This window comes from Stegostoma tigrinum, chromosome 38, assembly GCF_030684315.1.
Source record: "Stegostoma tigrinum isolate sSteTig4 chromosome 38, sSteTig4.hap1, whole genome shotgun sequence".
In the NCBI taxonomy this organism is placed as follows: domain Eukaryota; kingdom Metazoa; phylum Chordata; class Chondrichthyes; order Orectolobiformes; family Stegostomatidae; genus Stegostoma; species Stegostoma tigrinum.
This window is the reverse complement of record NC_081391.1, coordinates 1,682,936-1,710,809: the sequence shown is the minus strand read 5'-3', so window position 1 is coordinate 1,710,809 and position 27,874 is coordinate 1,682,936. Positions and strand designations below refer to the sequence as shown.

Sequence of the window (27,874 nt, the reverse complement as noted above, 5' to 3'; positions counted from 1 at the left end):
AAGTAGCCTTTGTCACGGTTGGAGCCAAATTGGGAAGGCTTGAATTGGACTGTAGTCCATTGGGAATGATCTGGTTCCATAGGCAGGTACTAAAAAAGGTGATTGTGGCTGTAGTACCTGGTTTGCTTCAGGATGTGGTCAAGCAGTTTAAAGGCCGAAGGGATTATGAGAAAGTTACAGTGGGAGAGAGATCCACTGAGGTTTTTCAGGAGGGAGAAGGGTAACTTCTTCATGGCAGGCATCCTTAGAAGAGGTGTCGCAGTGGGGTTAAAATTGTTTCAGATAGTCAGAACTGCAAATGCTGGAGAATCTGAGATAACAAGGTGTAGAGCTGGATGAACACAGCAGGCTAAGCAGCATCACAGGAGCAGGAAAGTTGATGTTTTGGGCCTAGACCCTTAGACCCTTCTTACCCACCAACTCCTACAGCTACCTAGAATACACCTCCTCCCACCCACCTTCCTGCAAAAATTCCATTCCCTATTCGCAATTCCTTTGTCTCCGCCACATCTGCTCCCAGGATAAGGCATCCCACTCCCATACATCTCAGATGTCCACATTTTTCAAGGACTGCAACGTCCCCCCGCTCAATGGTCGAGAATGCCCTTGACTGTATCTCCCGCATTTCCTGCAACTCATCCTTCACACCCCCTCCCCACAATAAAAACCAAATCAGAAACCCCCTCGTCCTCACATAGTACCCCACCAACCTCCAGATCCAATGCCTCATCCTCCGACACTTCCGCCATCTGCAATCCGACCCCACCATGAAAGACATTTTTCCCCTCCCCACCCTTATCTGCCTTCTGGAGGGACCACTCTCTCCATGATTTCCTTGTCCGCTCCACACTCCCCTCCAGCCCTACCACACCCGGCACTTTTCCCTGCAACCACAGGAAGAGCTACACCTACCCCTTACCCCCATCCCACGCCCCAAGAAGATGTTCCACATCAAACAGATGTTCACCTGCACATCTGCTAGTGTGATATACTGCATCCACTGTTCCTGTTGTGGCCTCCTCTACATCAGGGAAATGAAGCGGAGGCTTGGGGACCGCTTTGCGGAACACCTACACTTGGTTCGCACTAAACAACTGCACCACCCAGTCGCAAACCATTTCAGCTCCCCCTCCCATTCCACAGATGACATGTCCATCCTGGGCCTCCTGCAGTGCCACAACGATGCCACCTGAAGGTTGCAGGAACAGCAACTGATATTCCGCTTGGGAACCCTGCAGCCCAATGGTATCAATGTGGACTTCACAAGCTTCAAAATCTCCCCTCCCCCCACTGTATCTCAAATGTAGCCCAGCTCATCTCCGCCTCCCTAACCTGTCCTTCCTCCCCTCTCAAGCCCCACCCCCATCTCCTACCTACTAACCTCATCCCACCTCCTTGACCTGTCTGTCCTCCCTGGACTGACCTATTATCTCCCTACCTCCCCACCTAAACTCACCTTTACTGGCTCCATCCCCACCTCTTTGACCAGTCTGTCTCCTCCCCACCTACCTTCTCCTCTATCCATCTTCTAATCAGCCTCCCCCTCTCTCCCTAATTTATTTCAGAACCCCCTTCCCCTCCCCAATTTATGAAGAAGGGTCTAGGCCTGAAACGGCAGCTTTCCCGCTCCTGTGATGCTGCTTAGCCTGCTGTGTTCATCCAGCTCCACACCTTGTTATCTCAGATTCTCCAGTATTTGCAGTTCCTACTATCCCTGAAACTAATTAGATGATTTTGTGACTCAAGCATTGGTGCAAGAGGGAGGGTTTTAGATTCCTAGATCACTGGTACCAATTCTGGGCAAGGTGAGACGTGTAAAATTGGGACACAGAACATAGAACAATACAGTGCAGAATAGGCCCTTTGGTCCTCGATGTTGCGCCAACCTGTGAACTAATCTAAGCCCTTCCCCTACACTATACCATCATCATCCATATGCATATCCAAGGACTGTTTAAGTGCCCCTAATGTGGTTGAGTTAACTACATTGGCACACAGGGCATTCCACGCCCTTACCACCTGCCTCTGACATCTGTCTTAAATCACCCCTGAATTTGTAGCTACGCCCCCTTGTACAAGCTGAAGTCATCATCCTGCACCTGAACCACACTGGGACCAACATTCTTGCATGCAAATTTGCTAGTGCTGTTGGGAGGAGTTGAAACTAATCTGGCAGGGAGAAGGGGCATATCGATGAAACACAGACACATCATGCTACAGCAAAGGAAGCAAGTTACGACGAGTTCAACTATGTTGAATGTCAAGAGTAAAGCAAGGCTGAATGGTCCTTAATGCAAGAAGTGTAATAGGTAAGACTGATGAATTAATGACATGGATTGAAACACAGAAGTATGATATTGTTATATTCACAGAAGCACGTTTGAGGAAAGGACTGGAGTGGCAACTCAACAGTCCATGCTATACAATCTTCAGGATAGACCTGAGGGGGATGTTAAAAGGGCAGTTGTACAGCACTATTAATTAAGGAGTCAATTACTGTACTAAGGAGAGATATCTTGGAAAGGTCCTCAAATGAGGCTTTGAGTGTAGAACTGAGGAATGTTAAGGGGCATCTACTTTATTGGGATTATATTGTAGGCCCACAAACAGTCAGCCATAAAAAGTGGAGCAAATACGTCAACAGTGCATAAGAGTAATAATCAAGGTATTGGAATAGTCATAGTGTTAAGGGTTTAGAGGGTGCAGATTTATTGAAATATATCCAGAGAGTTTTTTATATTAATACGTAGAGGGTGCACTGCTGGTTTTGGTTCTGGGGAAAGAAGCCACACAGATGTTCCATGTTGCAGTGGGAGAACAGTTTAGCAATTGCAACCATAATGTTGTACGGTTCAAATTTGTTCTGGTAAAGGAAAAAGCTGGCCTGCCAAAGACAGCTTTGGATTGAGGGAAGGCAGATTTTTAGAATAAAGCAGCATCTGGTCACACAAACTGGGAACAGCTGCTTACAGGTAAGTCTACAGCAGAGCAATAGAAGGACAATCAAAAAGGAGCTGAGCAGAGTACAGATCCAACCTGTATCCTTTAGAAGGAAATGTAGGAGCAATAAGTTCAGTGCACCCTGGATGTCCAGGACAATAAGAATAAGCAAGGAGAGTAGGGGTTTTATCAAGTCCAAAGAGAACAATTCAGCTGTGGCCCTCGAGGAATATAGGATGTGCAGAAGAGAACGCCAGAAAGCAATTAGAAGGGCAAAAAGGGGCATGAGAAAGAACTTGTGAACGGGAGTAGGAGAATCGCAGGATAGTTTATAAATACATTAAAGGGAAGAAGCTAACCAGAGAACGAGCAAGACCCATTAAATACCAAGGGAGCAACTGTGTGTGAAGCCACAGGATATTGGAATGGTGTTGAATGAATACTTTTCTTTGGTCTTCACTCTGGAAAAGGAGAATATGGGTATGGGATTCAGGAGGAACTTGTGCAGGTTGACCTAGGAAAGGAGGTGGTATTGGAGGCTTTGTTGGGCCTAAAAACAGATTAAATCCCCGGGTCTGGATGAATTCTAACTCAGGCTGCTGTAGCAGATGAGGGAGGAAATTGCAGGGGCTGACAAATTTTCAATTCCTCTGACTCCAGGGAAGTACCAGAGGACGGTTAATGTGGTTCCACCTTTTAAAGAGGGTGACAGAGATGAACCAGGAAATTGCAGACCAGTGAGTCCCCTGAGAGTGGTAAGGAGACCACTGGAGAAAATTCTGAAGGAGCATCTTAATAACCACTTGGAAAGGCACGTGTCAATTAGGGACAGTCAGCATGGCTTTGACAAAGGGAGATCATGCCTAACAAATTTGCTAGAATTATTTGAAAAGATGATCAATTGTGCGGAACAGGGAAGTTCAGTTGATAGAGTTTATATGGATTTTAGCAAATCTTACGACAAGGTCCCACATGGGAGACTGATTGACAGGGTTAAAGCACATGGAATTGAGGGAAACTTGGTGAGATGGATCAGAAATTGGTTTAGTAAAAGGACACAAAAGGTAGAAGGCTGTTTGAGTGACTGGAGGCTGGTGTCTAGTGGTGTACCAGGAAGATCAGTACTGAGACCCTTATTTATTGTTACAGACATAAATGATATAGATGAAAATGTGAAGGAGATATTAAGCAAATTGGCAAATGACACCAAGATTGGTAGAGCGGTTAATAGCAAAGATGATGGTCACAGGAAGACACAGACAGGTTGGTCAGATGGAGAGACCAGTGGCAGATGGTATTTAAACTTCATAAATGTGAGGTGATGCACTTTGAAGGAAGAAACAAAATGAACAACTATTTAATGAATGGCAGGACAATGGGTAGCTTAGAGAAACACAGGGATATTGGGGTAATTACCCATAGATCTCTGAAGTCAGCAGAACACGTGAATAGGATAATTAAGGCAGCATATGGGACACTTGTTTTCATCAGTTCTGGCACGGAGTACAAGAACAAGGAGGTAACATTGGAGTTGTATGGAGTGTTGGTCAGGTCACTTCTGGAGTACTGTATGCAGTTCTAGGCACCTCATTATAGGAAGGATGTGATACCATTAGAGGGGATACAGAGGAGGTTCATCAGAATATTGTCTGAAATAAGAAACTAAGCTATGAGGAGAGACATAGGCTTGGATTGTTTTCTCGACAGCAGAGAAGACGGAGATGTACATGATTGAGGTGTATTACAGTTATGGACATGGTGAAAACACAGCAGCCATTCCCTTTGGCTGAAGGGTCAATCACAAGGAGGGGGCATAGTTTAAGGGTAAGGGACAGGAGATTCAGAGGGGATTTGGGGAAAAAAACTTTTTCACTCAGTGGGTGGTGGGATTCTGGAATGCAGGAATGCACTGCCTAGGAAGGTAGTGAAGGCTGTGATGGCCAGAAACTTTACAAAAGTTTAAAAAAGTATTTAGATGAGCACTTCAAACGTCATAACATTCAGGATATGGGATAAGTGCAGGAAATTAGAATTATGCGCCTTTAGTGGTAGGTATTGTGGGTGCAGACTCGATGGGTCAAACAGTCTTTTCTGTTTTAACCTATTAATTGGCTGAGAGACAGGAAACAAGATGGGAGAATGGAGGCAGACATTCCAATTGGCTGGATGTCATTATGTCTTACATGGATCCATGTTGGAGCCTTAATTATTTACCACATTTAAAACATCATAGATGATCCGATATAAAGTCATTTAAATACATTCGCTAACTGAAAAAAAGATAGGCAGGCATTGTAGGAAGTGTGGCTGTAATTTGAAACTGCCAAGAGAAATGGACAAATGAACTGAATGGGCAAAGTTGTAGCAAATGGATACCAGTGCAGACAAATGGGAGATCATCCACATAACAAAAATGAAAATGTCCAATGAGAAACAGAGGACGTTTATGTACTTGTATCACTAAAATGTTTTAAACTGGTACAGAAAGTAATCAAAAAGGCAAACGAATCTTGGCCTTTACATCACCAGGACTGGAAAGAGGGGTAGAAGTCATGCTTGAGTTTTATAAAGATCTGATTTGACCATGTCACAAATATATTGTTTAGTTTAGGAAGCATACGTTGGCCTTAGAGACAATTACCTGAATGATACTTAACAGTCTGACAGAAAATAGAAAAAACAATTACACTGCCTAGAACTTTGTGTTTTGAGCAAAGTTATTTTCAAGTTATTAAGAAGAATGCATACATAAGCTGTTCTGTAGGGCTACGGGAATAGCCTAAAGCCAAGCTTAATAGAAACTGTTTGACTCACAAAGGATGGAAGAAGTTTAAATCTGTGTCTGTAAATGACAACTGATACTTGTTCAAATGTTAAATTTAAACAAGAGATTATACGTGCTTTCGACCACCAAAGAAATTGTGGGACAGCCATTGGTTTATGGAGTTAAAACAATATTAATTACTAAAGTAGGATCATACTTGACTTGAAATGTTAATATCATTTCCCTCTCCAGAGATACTGCCAGATCTGAGGATTTTACCACTTCCTATTTTTACTTCACCTTTACAGCATCTGTAAAATTTTATTTTTAATTAAAACTACTTCTTTATTTGTTTAACCTGTACATGTAAAATGCAGGTAATGCAGGAACTAGTTGTGGGATACTGAGAACAGTCCCCAGAACTGAGACTTGGAGCACTGCTGTGACTAAAGTTAACACTTTGGGTCCAGTGATCTTCTCTCCACAGATGCTGCCAGACCTGCTCAGTGTTTCCACACACTTCTGTTTTTGTTTCTGATTTCCAGCATCTGCAGTTCTTTCAGTTTTTTTGTTGTGATTAAAATGTTTATTCTTGTAAGCTGCTTGAGCAAAAGTTCACAACAGAAGCAAGCTAAAACCAAGGTGGATAAATTGCAGGTAGATGAAAGGGGAGATAAAGGGAAATTCTCAGATTAGTGGGTGAAACACATAAATACTACCCACTTTCTGTGCAACCCTCAGGATTTGCACTGTAGCCAGTAAGTAAATTGTAAATAAATAATCTTTGAATGATAGCTGCCTCACATATAATCAGCTAGTATACTCTGCTCCAAGAGGCAGTCTCTACAGAACACAACTTGACATTCCTGGTGACTTGTGTCTTTATGGAAGGATTTATACTGTACTATGCAGTTATGCAACAGCATTATAACCTACCTTTGGCTGAAGGTCAGTGCTGCAGAGTTTTACCCTGTTTGTTTCAGGGGATGGATGAGCAGGTAACCTCGGGCTACGGCTGACGGGAGGCTTCGGTGGAGGTCGGTGATAACTGGATGGTGTGGGACTCTCAGTATTTGACAGGGCGGTCTCACTGGCTATCGGACTCCCATTGGATGTGGCAGGACTCCTGCTGTCTGTAGCTGGACTATCGGCTGCCTCAGCTTCACATTTTCTATGCAGTTCTGGAGTAGACTTTGCAGAATTCCCAGAAATACTCTCCATGCTCAGGGAAGGGGATGGACTTGGTTCAGAAACTAAAGAATTGTGGGTCTGATACTGGAGCGAACGAGAGGCTGTAAAAGAGGAAATACTCTGAAATCTAGTCTTCTAAACACAGAAATGGAATAAATGAGAACTACCAAACGAAGGTGCGCTCATTTCATTGAAGTGACCGTAACAAACACAACTGCTGATAAAACTTAAGTTTGACAGAACAGAGCAATTTAATTGACTTTCACAGTGTACATAATCTATATACACTTAACAAAATATAGGAGGCATTTGTGGGAGTTTGTTTCCTTACTACACTGCAACCCCAACAATGTCAAGGAGTGAAATGAACCCCACCCACATCCTGTAGGGTATTTGAGAACATTGTGCCAAGAAGAAATAAAGTCAGACACTGTTAGTTCCAGTGTTTTTGGCACATTTACCTGTAGTATTTGCAAGTCAAACAAATAATTGGAAGAGATCTTATTCTAAAATCCAGCCTCTGATTTCACTTGCAATTAAGACTCATGCGATTAGAGACTGTTAAAATTCTGGAACTCCCTCCATATGAAGCAGATGACAGACATTGTGTGGACTGATCGAGAATGAGTGGCCATAGTTTTACGATAATGGGTAACAGATTTAAAACACAGGAGGTTTTGCTTCTCTCAAAAGGGTTTCAGTCTGTGGATATGGAATAAATTTGAGGAGATATACAGATTTTTTTCTTATTAGCAACTGGGAGAGCAGGCAGCAAAGTGAAGTTGTGGCCGTGATCAGAGCAGCCGTAATCGGACTATATGGCGGAACAAGCTTGAGGGATTGAATTGCCTACACCTGTTCCCGTTCCAACACCATTACAGTATACCTAATATCCTATGGCCTGTAGTGGCTCAAGATCATTATGAGCTTCTGCGGGGTAATTAGGGATTGACAATAACTACTGGTCTGGTCAGTGGTGTCACAGCCAATAAACAATTTTTAAAAAATTGAGCTCGACAGGAATGCTTAATTTAACCAGCACCACTCTACCTATGATAGAGGTGCCAAGGCAGAACTGAACCACTATTACTGGGAGTAATGTCACTAAAGCAATAACACTGGTCATACCTTTCCGGTAATTAGGCGGAGGCCAAGTGACCTGTTGGGAGTTTATTTAGATTTTCAAAATACAAAGTCTGTGTCAGGTTAAGCCCCCAGCATAGATGACAACTTATGTGACTGGCTCAGTAATGCCAGCAGAGAAATAGAAAATTTTGAAATAATCTTGTTCGGGAAAGAGCACCACAGGTACCTGTCCTGGCCCGGCCCCTTGTTACTTTTAATATTTGTGAATGATGTGAAACAGACAATGGTATTGCACAAAAGGAGGTCATACGGCAGGCTCTAAGACACAGCTATCAAATGAATTCATGCTGCTCTTCCATCATGGCGCTGTGAACTATTTCTATTTGAGTATTTATGCGCTTCTCTTGTGAAAGTTACTAAGGAGTATGCCTCCAGTGTCATTCCATTCATAACAATGCTGCATCAAACCATCATTCAAATTGCCCTGAGTTACTGACTCTTTAGGGTTTTTAAATTGCTGATAACAATGTACCTTCAGGCCAATTTGAACAATTATGTAAATAGCTGCAGTAAACAGATTGAGTATACTGGGATAACTGTATATGTATTTTATAACCTATATTGTATCTGTAAAGATTATGTACACATATACCTTAACATCAGCCGAACAGACATGAAGACTGAGACAGATTTGAGATTCCAAATTATGGGGAGGACAAATCTGGTAGCATTTTGTGGATGTTTACCTAGGTAGGAAGGAGGGATCTGACCAGACATAGGAGATATTACCATTGCCCAAAATGCCTTAGAGTGCCTCATGAGCTTCGAACCTGGGCTCACCCTGCAGTGACCTTAAATAGTATGTTACGTTACATAGTATTTTGCTGCTTGTCGTTTGCACATCATCCACAAACTGCAACACCAGCTCCCTCTCGCTTTTCATTAGTTTGGCAATGCTGAGCAGCCAAAACTGAAATTCTGGAAAAGAAAGGTCATTTTACAAAGCAATAAAGGACTTCAGATTGGGCTCTATCACTGAATACTGTTGCCACTCTAGATATCTCTGTTTGCAAAAATCTCTCTTTTCAGGAACACAATCCACTCTAAACATTCTACACATATCCAACATGAACCCACAGTGAGCTGAGAGTACAGGAACTCAGTATCCGACTCACCTGAAGGGGATGCATTTGGTGCTGGGGGTGCAGGCCGCTTCTTGCTCCTAGGACTGTTGGCTGGTTGAATGCCATACCATGGATGGTTTGATTTGGGAGTTGTTTCCATGGGTGCTGCACTCTGCACTTTCTCAGACACATTGCTTGTTTCCTCCTCCTCATCCACTTCAAACGGATTTAAGGGAACAGATTCTGTGGTTTCTTGCTGAGTGCTGCTGGGGTTGGTGGGTGCTCCGGGCCGGGGGGGCGCGGGTCTTCTCTTCACTTCGGAATTCACCAATGCCATCCAAGGATGGTCTTTAGGTTTGTTGTCTTCGCCTTTCCTGTTTGAAACAATTAAATGATCAGAAAACCATGGCAACAAAACTGCCACATTTCCTACAAAAGGCATTACTGCAGAAATTTTACTAAATTGAATTCAAATTGTGGAGTGGTGGAAAGGGCATGATTAGGTCTGGAAATACGCAAACAGCTTCAAAACGAATGTAGTCATATAAAGCATTCAAATACTTCAGTCTGTAAGTTATAGCATTACTTTGTACGACACTACTCACTTTAACGTTGATATCCATTTCCAAATGAGATATGTAAATAAAATACCGAAGTTTGGCTTTAGGGAATGATTTGTGCCGTGATTTTCAATTTGATCAGGCTTTTTCGGACAGTAGTTACATTTCTTGCCATTTAAGCCATACCTGTGCTTTATACTGCCATTGCAGACTTTGAAATGAAAAACCTTAACAAACAAGAAACTAAGATGATTACTGGTGACTTGAGAGATACTGAGTTTTATCCAAAAGTAACTGCTCACCAACAAACACACTGCAAGATCACCAGACATCACTTTCAAAAGAAGGAAAGATAATTGCATCTAACAGGCTAAAGCAATACAGCTTCTGTCCCTTTGCAGCTCAGCATCCAGCAGCCTCTGAACAATGTAACAGCTTCAAGTTCACTCTCAATTATATGCTTCCTCCAGTTGAGAAGTGAATTGGAAGAGAAGTGAATTGGAAGAAAGGCCCATCCATTGGGACACTCAGGGCAGGGAAGATGCTGCAAAACACACTTTCCTGGAGGATGATCCCTTCCTCCCTCATTCATATTTTAACCTGCAATCAGAGCCCAACTATTGAACGAAATAAAAGAGAGATGTGAAAGGACAACGATATTTCCACTGCAAAGTCATTTCTTCCTTCATCCCAAAAGCAGTCAAAATTCTACAGCTTCAAGACCTGAAATGCTCCACAGGCTTGAGTGACAAAATACACATTTGGGACGGATTGTATCCAAGTGTAATTATTAGACAGAATAAATGGCAATGTCACAATGATGAGAGGTGGAAAAGAGAATAGTATGAGCAGAATGGGGAACATAGTTCTTATCATCAAAAATGGAGCTGAAACTGTGACTTTGCTGAACACTGGTGGTAGAAAGGATAATAGGATCTTTACTGAAAGATATAACAGGAAAACACGTAAAAATTGAAACAGTCAGCATAGATTACAAAAGGGAAGTTCATGCTCTCAACCTTATTGAATTATTCTACAAACATACAAAACAGAAGCAGAAGTACACTATTTGCCCCTTGAGTCTGCTCCACCGTAAGATCAAATGATCTGTGTGTTTCAAATTCCACATTCACATTTACCTCCAACAACTCCCAAATCCGCTGCCTTACAAGAATCCAACCACTTTGGTCTTAAAAGTAGTCTAGGACACTCTTTCTATCTCCTTCTGAGGCGGTGTGTTCCAAAGCCACACAATACCCAGCCAAAAGTTTCTTCTCATCACTGTCCTAAAAGCATGACCCCTAATTTTAGAAGTGATGCCTGTCCTAGTCTGACCCACAAGGACAACCATCTTTTCTAAGTCCATCTTGTCAAGACCATTCAGGGTCTTAAAACACTTCAACCAAGTCTTCCTCACGCTAACTTCCAGTGGAAACAATCCCAGATTGTCCAACTTTCCTCACAAGATAACCTGTTCATTCAAGCTGTCATCTGGTAAACCTCTTATGAAATGCGTCCAACGAAATTACATAATTCCTAAAGGCTCCCCTTGGTGTGTGTCACTCTTTCAAAGAACTCCAATAAATTGGTTCGACATGATTGCTTTTTGATGAATCCATGCTATCCGTTCCTGATTATGTTGATTTTTTTTTTACTTGAACTGTGTAGTTTATAATCTCTTTAATGATCAATTCTAATATCTTTCCCAAGACCGACGTCAAGCTCACTAATTCACATTTTCCTGTTTTCTGCCTCTTCCTTTCCTGAATAGAGGGGTTAAATCTGATACTTTTTAAAACAAGGAAACCTTTCCTGAATTTGGGAAATTTTGAAAGATCAGTACGAACACATTTATTACCTCATTAGCAATCTCTTCTAAGACCTTAAGATGAAGTCCATCAGATCACTGAGACTTGCCAGCTTGCTGCTCCATCAGTTTGCTCAGTACTAATTTCCAAGTGATTGTAACTGCACCAGTATCCTTTCTCCTTTCCATCTCCTGATTTACAGGCATTACTGTGACTTTCCTTGTATCCTCAGACAGAAACAAGATATTTATTTATTACATGTGCCACTTCTTTACCTACCATTAGCTCCCCATTTTCACTCTCCAGAGACCACTACTCACTTTACTTGCTCTTTCCTTTTTAAGGACTGGTAGAAACTCTTGCTATCCGTTTTGCATTCCTAACTAACTTTGTCTCACAGTCTAATTTCTTCCTTTTGGTTAAAGTCATTCTATACCTTTTTAACATTCTGATCAATAATCTGACCTGTCCTTTGTCTTAGTGCTGTTCTATGCATTTTCCTCAAATTTGACATTGCCCTAACTTTAGTTAACCACTGAAAGGTGGGTTCTCCTCTTAGAACCCTTATTAATAATAGGAATACGCTACTAGAGTCAGGCATAAGTGGCAGAATGGACTGCTGCTGGCTTAACTTAAAAAAAAGAGTAGGAGTAAAGGATGTTTTCTCAAAATGGCAGGAGGTGTGAACTGCTGCTCCACAAGGATTGGTGCTGAGATTCTGTTCACAATTTACACTAACCGCTTGGACTCTGTAATCAAAGTTATCAGATCTAAACTCGCGGATTATACCCACTTAGAGGGAACATGCTGTCGTGGAGTGTAAATAGTTACAGGTGGACATGAACAAATGGGCTAAATGGAATATAATTATCAAATTAAGTCCAACATAGATAAATGTGAACAAGTATGTTGTATGTTGTGATAGAAAGAATAAAGAGGTCACTTATTACCAGAAAAGGTGCATGTCTAGGTGATGTAGAGAAAAGAACACTGGTAATTAATTACACCAATGAGACTACAATCACTAATGGGGTGAACAAGACCGTAAAAACAAATCAAACACCAACCTTACTTCTACAGGGATAGAACTGAGAAATAGGGAAGGTCTGATAAACTGCATAGAGTCTTGCTTAGCCAAATTTAAAATTCTGCATGCATTTTTGGAGAAAGTTCTTCTGGGCAACAGCATAACCAGATTCCATCAGTATTAGATAATCACCAGAAAGTTCAATTGGAAATTCAGAAGAAGCTTCTTTATTATTGGCAATGTGGAACACATCACCACTGGAAGTAGTTCAAGTGAATGTTAGAGATGGGTTTAAGAGGAAATTAGATAGGTATATGAGACAGAAGGGAATAGAGAATTATGTTAGATTTAGATGGGAGAATGTTCGAACAAAGAACAAACACAAGCATGGACTCATCATGGATACCTGGAGCTAAAATTCTCAAACTCTCTAACAGCACTATGATTGCAACAATGCATGATGGACTACAATGGCTCAAAGGCGGCAACCCAGCACCTTCTCAATGGCAATGAGGGAGGGATGACAAATTTTAAAATAATGCAGTCCTATGCTCTAGATGGTCAGAAATAGAGAGAATTCATGCTTTCAAAAGGTAGAGAAATATTCATTTAAGAATGATGGGAGTCGGGGGATGCAAGAGTGAACAGGAAGTTAGGAGCAAAAGGTAAGATGACAGGTTAGATGATGAAGTGAATGTGCCACTACGATAACTAAATTAATTAATTAAAGGATGGGTGTAAAAAGCCAATGCTTACACTCCTGATCAGCATCTAGCAATGACTACTGGAAAAGATTTCGTGCACACAAAAGAAAGACAATGTCGTCCATAGCCCCAATCCAATAGATGGTCAGCATCAGTAGAACAGCAGTGAAAAATGAGGCAAGCACCATTTCTCAAAACAGCCATAAGGAAAATCACAACAATTGGAGTGGAGACTAATTCAGAAAGAAGTTGATCAGATGTTCTTGAAGAGACTGAAAGCGACCTGAGGAGCTAGGAGATACTGGGCTACATGAATTACAAAGATTCAATCCAGTGCATAAAGCCATCAAGAGATCTCAATGACTAACACCAAGTACCAAGCAGTTTCCCATCAGATAATAAAAAAATCACAACTGATGCAGCATGTCATATTAACTGAAAATAGGACCTGGTTCCCTGTCCAAGTCCTGTGCCCTGACAATGACATTGTCCAATTCAGTTAAATAAAACAATTTGTTTTCTAACAAGTTCAATATCAATATCTAACAAATGAAAACAATAAACATTAATTGCTGGAGAAACACAGAAGGTCTGGTAGCATCTGTGGAGAGAAAGCAGAGTCAAAAGAATCCAGTGACCCTTTCATCCAAAATGTTGATTCTGCTTTCTCTCCACAGGTGCTGCCTGATCTGTTGATTTTCTCCAGCTATTTTTGTTTTTGTTTCAGAGTTCCAGGTCCACAGTTCTTGGTTTTATGATATATTAAATAAGAGTCTTGGTTAACCAACCAGAACACAGATACCTCTCTGTAAAGGTTTGCGGACGGTCACGTGGCTTTGGTATGGGTGCAGTTTGCTCAGTCACTCCTCCTAAACAAATGGGAAAAGAAATGATTGAAACTTCTGCAGGAGAGATTTAATAAACAGTGACAAGGACAGTTGATGCAATGTTTGCAAATTCCTCCACTTTTTAAAATTAAACATCATTAACTCTTACTGGTTACAAATTTCATATATGTTCTCCAGAGACTTGCAGGTTCAGTGTCATCGGGATTGCTCGTAAATGGATCCCACATGCTCGAAAATCAGTTTACATTTACTGTCTAGTTTTGAGTGTGGCTAGGTGACCCAGGAGTTATAAGAGTGAACTGCTGTCCGAACTGGGTCACAGAATCACACGCACTCAACAGTTAGAGCTTTCCCAGCATCTCAAAAAGGGAAGGGTCTGAAGAAGAGTCACTGGTCCCAAAACGTAAATTCTGCTGTCTCCCCACAGACCCGAGTGGTCAGGTGTCAGACCTGATGAGTTTTTTTCAGCAATCTCTATTTGTGATTCCAAATATAGAAATTAACTCATATTTTAGTGAAAGATACCAAACAGGCTCTTTCAGTTCCTGCACACACAAGTGACATTACTTGTCTGCTTCCTCAAATTCCACAGCATACATTAAAGTACAGACAGGGAATTATTGCCGGTATCCTGGTCAATATCTTGTCTGACAGCTATCATTAAGACAAATCTCATCATACAGTTTGTGGGATCTTGCTGCGCACAATTGGCCTGCGAGTCGCCCATTTTGTGGGAATGACTGCCCTTCAAAAGTATTAAATTGACTCTAAGGCACTTTGGGACACCCTGAAGGTGTGAAAAGCATTATAAAATGTAAGTTTTTCCTTTGTTCTTAAATTATGTAGCTCGATATCAATTGTCATTCCTCTAAGAATGAAACCTTTAATATTTTGGCCAAGTCAAGACTATCCTCTCTGAAGAGTCATTTTGGGTTTGGAGCAATAAGTCTGTTCCTCTCTCCACAAATGTTGCCTGACACACTGAATTCCTCCAACACTCCCCTTTTCATTCAGATCTCCAGCATCCACAAGACTTGACTTTTATACTTGAATGTGTAAAATGAGTTCACTACGTTCAGAGACAATGCATTTTGGAGCTGGAGGAACACAGCAGGTCAGGCAGCATCAGAGGAGCAGGAAAGCTGATGTTTTGGGTCAGGGCCCTTCTTTTCTGAAGAAAGGTCCCGACCTGAAACGTCAACTTTCCTGATCCTGTGATGCTGCCTGGCCTGCTGTGTTCCTCCAGCTCAACACTGCCTTAACTCTAACTCCAGAATCGGCAGTTCTTACTATCATTACTTTCAGAGTACTAATTACAGATTGCTACCTTCCCTGGTCTAGATTCTTAGCTTAAATTTCTAAACTATAGACATTGTATGATCCAGACTTCAATATTCCAGTGAAAATAACTGTTCCCTTAAAATACTCAGCACTGTGGTGACGTCTAGTACCTTTACAGTTCTCCTCTATATATGGTCTCGTTCTCAGCCATGTCTGCTTCTGTTTATAACCTTATTCCATAAACCAGCTGCCAATTCATTTTACACAAGTTTACACAATGACCCCATGGAATTTGCACACAACAGCTTTGCCGTAACTAGAAGCTTACTGTCCTTCCTAAATAAGATCTATATTCATACAGCACCTCATCACACTGAAATGTCTCACAGGATGTGACCGCAATTCAGTGTCTCCACTAATTCTTTAATGTTAGCTGTTTACAGTAATCATATTTCCCTGCATCTTTTATAACCTCCCTTTTCAATTCCTTATCTAATTTAATTATAAATGTCTTGTCACTGTCTCAATAATATGGCAAATCATTCTCCACTCTAATTATCCGCTATTTGAAAACATTCCTTCTAACTTTCCCCGTTCATTTGCTGAGTATTAAATTTTAACTTCTGCTCATGATCGAAATGCTTATTACGCCATATCTCTAAACTTTGAAATCGTCTTCTGTTTCAAGTGAAACGGTTTCACATTTCCCAGCTTTCTGATTACTGAATCTGGGAATCATTCATGTAAACCTTTCTTATGCCTTCCTTCTAAAAAAGTAGTCACATATCAACTACACAGTGTAGGAACAGGTCATTCAGTCCAGGAGATCCAGACTGGTCATAACGCTTCACACAAGCTCCATGTAACTCCATCAACTATCTCTCTAAGTACATCTAAGCTACTTGCCACAGCTATACTGAGTTCCGCAGTCTAATCATTCTCTGGGTAAAGAAACTACTCCTGAATTTTTCATTCGATTTTTTAAAGTGATTATCCATTGTCAAGATTACAGGTGCTATCAACAATGAAACCAATGAATTTTCAGAGGCCTCAAAGGCTGCTCCAGGCAGATCGCCCATTGGGAAGAGAACTTGTATTTCCTTTAAGCATTCTTGAGGAAAGTTACATACTATCACTCACTCTTTAGTCTAGGCATACACTCATCGAAAACAGGAGGCTTTTATGAGTAATTGAAGAGGAAGGTGTAGGACTGTGAGGTGTGAAGAAATGAGCAGAGAACTTGTGCCCAATGGATCACTACATCCCCTTATATTTAGGCTCATAAGTTTCCACAGCTTTTCTCCATCACCACTTTTACAAAACTCTAATTTGACCATGTCTTGAACCTCTGTAAAGAGACCCACCCACACCCTCCAGTCTATCCCAACAAATTCTCAGTTCTAATGTTATTTTATCGTTGAGTTAATTAGCCTATAGATGGAAAAGTGACAGAGTGCTTTAATCATAGAATCCCTACAATGTGGAAGCAGGCCATTTGGCCCATCGAGTCTACACTGACCCTCCAAATGCATCCCACCTAGACTCACCCACTGCCCTATCCAAATAACCCTGCATTTCCCATGGCTAATCCACCTAGCATCCACAACCCTGGACACTAAGGGGCAATTTTTTTTAGCCTGATCAATCTACCTAACCTGCACATCTTTGGATCGTGTGAGGAAACCTGAGCACCCAGAGGAAACTCACACAGACACGAGTAGAATGTACAAACTCCACACAGGCAGTTCCCTGAAGCTGGATTTGAACCCAGGTCTCCGGTGTTGTGAGGCAGCAGCACTAACCACTGAGCCACCCTGCTGTTATTTTTGAAGCAATAGCTTGTTAAGTTTACAGTTATTGAGTAATATTGTAAAATGTGCTATAAAGATGAATGCGGAAAGGACGAACTGTACTGGGATAAAGAAAGATTCCTGATCACGGCACACAGTGATAATAAAACATTGTAGTCAACCTGTTGGTCATGTGAGGATTTGGCAAAACGTAGCTGTCACCACTTAAAAATAGCAGCTCCCATTCCTCGGTGACTGACTCACTCAATTGTTACAACCCATTCTACAGCATGATCCTATTTAGTTTAAACTAGAACATCCCCGATGGAAAAGGGGTGTCATAAAGTTTTATAATAGATTGTCCTTTACGAGAGATCCCGCTGATCCAGGCTGAATTCTGGCAATAATGTGTGCAGGAAACAGAGGAATGTTGGTATTGCAGGCTCTGCAATTATTACAATGAATCATGCGATACTGAGAGCACTATAATAAAATCATAAAAAGTAGGAGTAGATCATTCAGCATTTTCAAGCCTGTTCCTCCATTCTATATGGTTATGGCTGATCATCCAATATAGTCCTGTTCCCACTTTCTCCCTGTACCCTTTGATCATTTTAACCCGAAGAACTGTATTTAATGCCTTCTTGAAAATATTCAAGGTTTTGGCCTCATCCCTGTGCCAGAGATTTCTACAAGCTCTCATTATCCGGTTGAAGAAATTTCACCTCATCTCCGTCCTAAATGGCCCACCCCACATCCTTAGATTGTGTTTCCTGCTTTTGGACTGTCTGGAATACTGGAATACTGCGTCCAGTTCTGGGCGCCCTATTATAGGAAAGATGTGGATGCTTTGGAGAGGGTTCAGAGGAGGTTTACGAGGATGCTGCCTGGACTGGAGGGCTTATCTTATGAAGAGAGGTTGACTGAGCTTGGTCTCTTTTCATTGGAGAAAAGGAGGAGGAGAGGGGACCTAATTGAGGTATACAAGATAATGAGAGGCATAGATAGAGTTGATAGCCAAAGACTATTTGCCAGGGCAGAAATGGCTAGCACGAGGGGTCATAGTTTTAAGCTGGTTGGTGGAAAGTATCGAGGGGATGTCAGAGGCAGGTTCTTTACGCAGAGAGTTGTGAGAGCATGGAATGCGTTGCCAGCAGCAGTTGTGGAAGCAAGGTCATTGGGGTCATTTAAGAGACTGCTGGACATGTATATGGTCACAGAAATTTGAGGGTGCATACATGAGGATCAATGGTCGGCACAACATTGTGGGCTGAAGGGCCTGTTCTGTGCTGTACTGTTCTATGTTCTATGTTCTATGGTCATCAGGAACATTCTTCCTACATTTAGTCAGTACAGTCCTGTTAGAATTTTTAAGGTTCCTATGAGATTCCCCCTTCATGTTTCTGAACTCTAGTAATTTAGCCCTAACTGATCAGTCTCTTTTCATATGTCAGTCCACTATCCCAGGGATCATATTTTGTGGCACTCGCTCCATAACCACAACATCCTTTCTCAGATGGGGGAAGGTAATAGCCTAGTGGTGATTTCATGAAATTGTTAATCCAGAAACTGAATTTGAATTCAACAGAAAACTGAAATTAAGAGTATATAATGACCATTAAACTATTGCCAAATGTCAAAAAAAAAACCATCTGATTCACTTTAGGGAAGGAAATCTGCTGTTCTTACCCCGGCACTGCCAACGTGTTGGCATTTGTGGCAAAAAATGTTAACAGGAAGGGTTTAAAAGTGTGTCATCTTGAGCTACCAAACAGCCTGGTTCAGTCTGATGCCCAGCTCACATTCCATACCAAAGCTGGCTGCCCACAGACTACAGGAACAATCCGAAGGGTTGAGCCGCACAGCGTAGATCAGGCTGACTACAGCTGCTTTCAGATTTAGTCAGTCCTGGTTCATTAAATTTGTGTAAGTTCTGGCTGCTTATTCAAGCATGTTCATTCTGCACTGTTACAAATGATTTGTTAAGGTTGAAGGCTTTACTTAAAGCAATTAACATGAAGCTGTACAATCCGGCCTCTCCAGCAGAAACCCAAGCAAATGACAAATTGGTAACTGAATGGCAATTGTTAGTGCAGTGGTGGCTCAGTGGTTAGTATGGCTGCCTCACAGCTCCCCAGAGACCGGGGTTCAATTCCAGTCTTGGGTGACTGGCTGTGTTGGCACGTTCTCCCCGCATCTGTGGGGTTTCTATGGGGTGCTCTGAATTCCTCCCACATTCCAAAGATGTGGTCAGGTTAGGTGGATTGGCCATGCTTAATTAATTGTCCTGTAGTGTCCAATGATGTGCAGGTTAGATCAGTTAACCATGATAAATGGGGTTTCACAAGGATAAGATGGAGGCGTTGGGCGTGATGAGATGCTCTTTGGAGGGTTTGTGCAGTCTCAATAGACCAAATGAACTTTTTCTGCTCTGTGAGGATTCTGATTCCTAATTCTCTGCCCTCTCAGATAGTAATCTGCCTCTCTGCTTTTGCTACCAAAGCAGATACTCTCAAATTTATCCACATCATACTTTACCTGCTGTACCTTTGCCCAAATCACAGAAACATCTCTGCATCCTCCTCACAGGTCATTCTCCACTCAGCTCACCATCACAGAATCTCTACAGTGTGGAAGGAGGCCATTCGGCCCACCAACCCTTGAAAAAGCATCCCATCCAGATCCACCTTCTGAGGTAGATGTAAAAGATCCCTGTGCATTATTCAAAGGGGACAGAGAAATTATCTCTTGTGTCATGACCAATATTCCTCAATGATAAAAAAAATTCTGTTTATCATCACATTGTTGATCATGGCATCTACCCATCTGCAAACTGGCTGGCATATCCCTAACACTGCAACCACTTCAATCATTTCCAAGAAATTTCAACATTCTTAGGTCAAAACGTTCATTTAAAGTTTTGATTCATCAGAATGACATCAGGACAATAAAAATATTAAGTTAAGATTTGTGAGTTTCTTAAGAATTTCTACATTTTTCAAGCACAAATCTTAAAGACGGCATAAAATGATATAAAAATGATCTAATGGGCAAATTCAATTAAACATCAAAGTAACATTAATCCTTTTAATTTATTTCGGTCAAAACCTCATCTTGGACGTGAAAAATATCCATTACTAATACAGCATAAAATGCTTGTTTATCAACAAACATGATGTGGAGGTGCCGGTGTTGGACTGGGGTGGACAAGGTCAGAAATCTCACAACACCAATTTATAGTCCAACAGGTTTATTTAAAAACACAAGCTTTCAGAGCTTCAGTCCTTCTTCAGGTGACACGTCAAGGAGGAGCGAGTCTCCGAAAGCTTGTGCTTCCAAACAAACCTGTTGGACTATAATCTGGTGTCATGTGATTTCTGACCCTGATCAGCAAACATTGTAAGATCCTATAATAAATAATTTCACAGGTAGTTTCCATATTAAACATGAGAGCGTTAGAAACTTTGTCACCAGGAGGGTCTATTGATAAAAGTACTGCTCTTGCATGCATTTTCTAAAATATGTGCAAGAGCAGTATTTTTAACATATTTTCAATGTAGCCTCTCTCCAGCCAAACTGAAATAATCCTGTTGAACAAGATTTTAAAATATTATGCAATCAGGTGACAGTAAGATATAACAGACTTATAACAGAAAGACATTCAAAAGCAGTAGGAGTTCCATGGCTGCAACTGACCATGGTTTCTGCACTAATCTACAACTTGGTTATGAATATAGAAATAGGTGGTGGCATCTCAGTTGCTATATCCTGCTCCAACATTAATCTGGAATATGACACCTGTAAATTCTACAATGGTATCACACCTCCTCACACAACATCTAACAGAAATCTATCAATCTCAGTTTTGGAGTTTTTAATTGACTCTCAGCCGCTCAACATTTTGGCAGTGTTCAGATTGCTACTTACCTTTGATAGCTTTTGACATCATCACTGTGGGCGTGGCTCTAAATTTGAAGTCCTGCCCCTGACTCTGGATATTTTATCCCTGAACCAAAAATGAAACCCTCCCCTAGAAGAGGTGATAGCCTCTCCCTAGACACCCTATAATCTCCTTTAATCACCTGAAACACGAGTGTGTTGCAGGGGCAGAATCCATGTGTACATTTAAGGCTGAGATAGATAGATAGATGATTAGTAGGAGAATCAAAGGTTCCGGGCAAAGCAGGAAAGTGGATGTCAGGAATGTCAGAACAGCCATGATTCCATTGAATAGTAGAGCAGATTTGGGATGCCAAATGGCCTACTTCTGTTCCTACATCTTATGGAAGACAGTAAGAATGAGTCGAGACTACAATCAGATCAGCCATTTTATCAAATGGTGGAGCAGGCTTGAAGGGTTGAATGGCCTCCTCCTGATCCTAAGGCCTATGTTTCTGTTAGACATCAGTTCCACACAGAGAAAAGTACAGAAATTAAGTGAATACATTAGCATAAATGGCATACCAATTGTAAACATTCTCTTCAGCTTTACAACTCCCATTTTGATCTCTAGCAATATATACACTGTCTTCCTCTGTCTCTGGCCCAAAGTCAGGAATTTCCAACTTTACATTCTTGAACTATCCATTCATTTAAAACTTTCCTTAAAATCCAATTGTTATCAAACTTCTGTACCAACCAGCTTTACTCTTGTTCTTTAGCTCAGTAGTCAAGCCTTTCCTCACTGACACAATTTGTGACATTTTTCTACATTCAAGACACTGTACCAATAAAAATGGCAATCATTCTAGAGTTATCACCTACCATTTACCAGCAAACTGTCTTCCGGTTTTTGGACAGATGTTTCACTTGTTCCACCACCACCAAAGCTAATTCGTGGTCGAGGCACTGGATGTGGGGTTGCTATGGGTGATGATACAGAGTCAATCGTTTTCCTTGGGACAGGAATCGGAGGCTTCAGCTTCTCATCAGGCGTTGTTTTGTTTACTGAAACGAAGTTTGTGTTCTGGCTTTCATTGACATATCTGGCTGGAGTCCCCGAGGTGTTGCTGTTCACCACATTCTCTGTGGCATTGCCCATGTCCATATTTGTTGCTTGCTGCTGCTTGTTCTGAGACTCTTGCAGTTTTGGCTCCAGTCCTGATAACAGCTGTTCGCCCATCTCATGCTCAGCCTGTTCTTTGGGATCAGAAGAGTCTGATGATCTTCGTGCTTCCTTTGTTAGGTGAGATTCCACTTCAGGCTCTGATGTGCCCTTGTAATCAGAACTGTTGGAAAGCTCCAGCAGTCCTGATGCTGTGCCAGTGCTAGGGTGGCTCTTCTCAGTGGAGACTGAAAAGGCTGCAGAAAGCTGCTTAACTGAAATGGAAAGGCCCTCTTGGGTGCTTGATGGCTCCACTCCTTCCTCTTCGTTTACTTTTGGCTCTAATGACAGGCTGCCTTTATCATCTTCTGATCCTTCTGTGGTTCCTAGGGAATAGTGCAATGACAGTGGGGTAGCTGATGAAAGTGTCTGTGCAGGCAAGGAGCCAGAGCCCTGATGCGATTGCAGAACGGACAGAGGACGTTGCAGCCGACCGGTGACTTGCCCTCGATGGTGCGTACAGACAAAAGTGCCCAAATCTGAGCCAGGTTTATAGGCTCCAGGGAGCAGAGTACTGGAGCACTCCTTACACCTGCATGGAAAGGGAACACGTGAATGATTAAATCAGCAGGGCAGAGCATGCAGCAGTACTTGACCAGGATAAAAACAAATTGGTGTTGAAACCCAGGTCTGACAGCATATGTGGGATGAAAGCAGAGTTAACTTTTGGTGATTCTTTATCAGAATGACAGGTTGGTCACAAAGGTTTGGGGTACTTTTCCCAACATAATGTAAACTACCTACCCCCCCAAACCTAAACCTCCCCATCACTATAACAACACTTCCTATACCCGTTGCTCTAGGAGAAGCTGATCTGCTTCAATATTTTCTTTCATATTTTATTATACTGCCAAGCTTGGCACTTTTTTTAAAATCACAGAGGAACATTTAAGCTTTTCACTTTTGTTAAAAAGAAATTGTTCATGGGACAAACATGTTACTAGCAAGGTTAGCATTTATTTCTGCCTCAAAATAGATCTTGAGAAGTTTTAGGACAGTGGTCATGATAAGACCAGGTCAATGATGGTCACAACACAATTCTCAATTGCTATTATTCAGGTCGCTGCTTCTGTTTTTACATTAGAAATCAGAAAGTCCTTTCTTTCTGGGCCAGTTTCCACTCTTTAGTCTGTATATATAACCAAAGAATTTCAGAATATGAAGCCACTGAGGAGTGGGGGCGTTTAATAAAGGGAGTCACACTCGACACAAATGTGATTGTCAGAGCCAGTTACTCAGCACAGGACATCCTTGCACGATTCAGTCTAACCATCTCCAGCCGCTTCACCAATAAACTTTGCTCCATCATAAGATCAGGTCTGGGGCTGTTCACTGACCGTTCTGGTGTTCAGCTCCAAATACAATTCCTCTGATAACGAAGCAGCCACTGTATAGCAGAATCTGGTTCATACACAGGCAGGTGCTGACTTGGGGATGGTAGCATTTTTACATATAGCTGCCCTCTTAGATAATCAAAAGCCCAGTGACTTCAAGTCCCCAGCAGCAGCATCTGGCAGGTCATCATTGGCCAGAACCTTAAAGTCAATCATATCAACACCCTGAATGCAAGCACAGGCGGGATAAGCAACTCAAACTCTGACTTCACCCCCTCCAAAAAGTCTCATCTAGGTTGAACATGGAAAGCTGATTTGCTTCAATATTATCTTTCATATTTTATTGCTTAATTTTCACTGCTTATGGATGGAACAGGCAGCAATACTCAAGAAGGTTGACACCATCCTAAACATAGCCTGTTGCCGTGTTCATGATTCCTAATCCTTTCATGCATTGGATGGAATACATATAATTCATAGAGCATTGGTTATCAACAGCACCTTAAATCAGTAGCAGCGATAGAGAAAGCCACTATCTCCAGGTTCCACACTGGCCTGATCTGACCACACATTTGTTCCTCCGCTATAGCTACATTAGAATCCTGGAATTCCCTACTGAACAGCATTATACTTCACCATACAAACTGTAGTAGCTGAAGACATACAGCACCAGCTCCTAGGTCAGCTATAACGGGGCAGAAAATGTGGTTGTGTTAGTTCTCAGGTTGTGGAAGACACTAAGAAAAAACTAGAAAAGCTAAATTAAACACACAATATATAATTGATATTGATATCCTGTTAACGTTCTTCATAAAGATTACTCATGTGCCTGCTGAACTGGGCCTATGTCAATATAGGAAGCCACTAAATAACCCTGGTGAGAAAACATTACAGGTCTAAGTAAGTGACTTTTACTGTTGTGCATTGTGTAAATGAACTTAGATATCAACAACTTCAGCCAGGAATCTGTACTTGCATTTCACCTTACCTAAAGCAGTTGCGATGATATAGTTTCCCATCCACCAAGTATCTCTGCACCAAGTGAACGTGCTTGCTGCAAATTGCACATGTGCTGCTGAGCGTATTCCAGCGAGGCCTCTCAGCAACTTCCTCTGAGGAGTGACTCTGGGAGATAAAGGACGTGGAGGTTAGGAATGACAAATCAACTACAAGGAATCTGTGAAGCAGACTGACACCCACCCTTTACACAGACTTACGTAGTGCACAGCTTAGAAGCAGGCCATTCAGCCCAATAGATCCATTCTCCAACAGCGTCCTTCCATCCTTCATCTAATCCTGTACAAAAGCTCTTCCATCCTTTCTTTCATATGTTTATCCAGGTGGTATCTACGCAATTTATCAGCCACTCCCTGTGATAGTGGGTTCCACATTCTTACCATTCTCTGGTTATGAAAGCTTCCTCTACAAACTCACAATTCATTTTACTGGTGACTGTTTTATATTTATTTCCCCACAGACAGAAATATGTTCTCACTGTCTGCTCTGTCAAACTCTTTCATATTTAAAGACCCTTAACACTGCCCTCAGTCTTCTCTTTTCTAGAGAGAGAAACTCTGCTGTGTTCAATCTTTCATTATAATTATAACCTCTCGGTTTTGATGACTGTTTATAATAGGAACCAAAAACATGCATGGTGGGTATTAATTCTGAGCACATGGGGTTTGAGGGAATGCAATCACTTAGTGCCAGGTGGCTGGCATATCCTTTCCAGACAAATGATGTTAAATTTTAAGAATGCTGACAAGTTAAGAGGCATAGAATGCAAACCAGCAGCTGAGAGATTGCTTTAGATGGTTGATTTGACAGTTTTACACTCTGAAGTGAAGAGCCTTAGGCTAATTCAACAATTCACCTGATCAAAGCATTTAGTTTCAAATTGTAGTCAGAGACTCCACTCTCCCCTTCACCCCACCCTCTTCCCACACACCAACTTGACCCTCCCCTCCCCAGTGACCATCTTTCTCTCTGCCAGCTGAACACCGAGCTAATGAAGAAGGCTGCTGCCCTTTAAAGGACACAGCTCACCTTTTCTGTCCATTGTATTACAAAGAAATAAAATTAGTTGAGTCCAATAACAGAGCCTCACCTTACTCTGTCCCACACCAACATCAGATTACTTCCCAGGTAGATATAGACTAAACATTACCACATATACTACCCATAACTTCAGCTGAAGAATTCCAATAAAACACACCAAGAATTTCTGAAACAATTCATGTCAGAGACAGAATAAATGAATGTAAGTAAAAACATTATCTCAGCTCGTTATTTTTGTCTCTTTTTAAACCAGGCCTACCTGTTTCAGCAATAGAGAGACAGTATCATTGCTGTTGCGTACTGCAATGGCAGGATTTGTTATTTGCTAGCTGGTAGTCTCCAACAGCTTTGCGTATTCAGATCTCATCTTACACAGAATTACGGGTACAGCAGACAGTTCATTTGGCCCAATCAGCTCATACATCACACATTTCATCACATTCAGCCACTTCACTGTTGAGAAGCTTCAGTTATGAAGGTAGATTGGAAACACTGGGACCATTCACCTCAGAGGATAAGAGCAGATCTGACAGGAATGTTGAAGATCATGAGGCAGCAGAATAGAATAGCTATGGAGAAACTGTTCCTGCTCATTAAAAAATCAGAAATGAGATGACACAGCAATAAAGTGATTTGTAAAGGAAGCAAACGCCACGTGAGGAAAAAAAAAGTTTTTCACAATGGGTATTTTGGGTCTCAAATGCACTGGCTGGAGGTTTGGTAGAGCCAGGTTCCAATGAGGCATTCAAGAGAGCATTAGATGATTATTTAAATAAAAACAATATGCAAAAATAATGATCTAAAAGCAGGAGAATGGTACTAAGTGTGCTGGTGCACCCACAAGGGCTAAGTGGCCTCCTGTGTCATAACACTTCTGTGAAAAGAACTTCTGGAGATGAGAAATGGTAGCATGTATATAAAAGGACACAGAGGCATCAAAGCTTAGATGATTTCAGTGGGGTAGTGCAGGTAGGATGCTGACAAGCTCCAGATTCAGAAACTAAGAATAGGCAATGTTACATTTGCTACAGCTGCTTTCGTTAATTTAAGAAAAACTGCTGCATCGACTGTTAGAGGTGAGAAATGTTGTAAGCAGAGGTGTGGAAGTTGAACAGATGCGTCTCACTTCTTTAAGACAGTGCTGGCCGACTAGAGTTTGTTGTGGGCTGCTGTCGACAGGAGACAAGAAACTGAAATTCTTTGCTAAGGCAGATTCTTGAAGGACGTTGTGACTGAAATTGGTGACATATATGCTGAATGGACTGCCAAGCCAATTTAGAATATCTGTCTTAGATACAGCTGCCATTTAACATGTCATTTATAGTGTAAAATTAACTACAAGTGGTTGATTAATGCTGGTTCTGAGTATGCATGCTTTCCAACACAGTATTTAGTGTTTGCTTTGTTGACTCTTGTACAGTAAAAGCTGTTATGTTTAAATAATGGAATCTTGTGGTTTCATTTTTTCAGTAACTAACTGGGAATCCAGGGTTCATTTTAAAAATGAACCACTAGTTTTGATTAAATCATAACAATTATCAACAGTTATACTTCTAATGCTAAACAAGTGTGGATGCTGGAAATCTGAAACAGTAACAGAAATAATTGGAGAAATTCAGCACGCCTGGCAGCATCTGTGGCGACAAAGCAGATTTAACATCTTAGGCCCAGTGACCTGAAGAAGGATCCAATGTTGCTGCTTAGATCCTATTTGTAATGACTCTTGAAGAGCTCCTCGTGGTCCCAGTCTCTGAGCCAGAAGGCCCCGGTTCAATTTCTGCCTGCTTCAGAGGTATGTCATAACATAGCAGAACAGGTTGACTAAGAAATATCTATAAATTCTATGAATTTAAAATTATTATCCCTCAATTCAAATAATTTATAGTCTCACCACTCCCTGCCTTTTTCTAACTCTATTCCTAGAACTTTCCATTCTGTTGAATCGCTGCATTCCCTCTAATTACTCCACCACTGGTAATCAGGCCTTCAGCCAACTTGGCCCAAATTCTTGAATTCCTCACCATCAATCCTTTCCTTTTTCCTTCCTCTAAGTTCTCCTAATTAAAAACCACCTGTTCTTCAATATCTGTTCCTTTTGGTCTGCAACAATTTTTTTTTCACACTCATGCCTCTGCCAAGACCCTGGGATGCTACTCTGCATTAATGATGTTATCAAAATACAAATAGTTGTCAATGAGATTACAAGGACAACGTGATTGTCAAGAAATAATTTTCTTTCTAGTTAGTAGGATTAC

The 27,874-nt window shown here is 41.5% G+C and overlaps 1 protein-coding gene across 3 annotated transcripts in view; it reads right to left on the bottom strand.

The window, feature by feature from the left end:
* micall1a (MICAL-like 1a) overlaps positions 1-27,874 on the bottom strand; it is an 82,408-nt gene that overhangs the window by 19,466 nt on the left and 35,068 nt on the right. For all 3 annotated transcript variants that reach the window (XM_048520962.2, XM_048520961.2, XM_059640779.1), the window contains 5 exons: positions 24,550-24,686; positions 21,888-22,759; positions 14,007-14,073; positions 9,157-9,479; positions 6,641-6,996 (listed from right to left, as the gene is read on the bottom strand). In XM_048520962.2, coding sequence (XP_048376919.1) covers positions 6,641-6,996; positions 9,157-9,479; positions 14,007-14,073; positions 21,888-22,759; positions 24,550-24,686 — 1,755 coding nt within the window. The remainder of the gene's footprint in view (positions 1-6,640; positions 6,997-9,156; positions 9,480-14,006; positions 14,074-21,887; positions 22,760-24,549; positions 24,687-27,874) is intronic.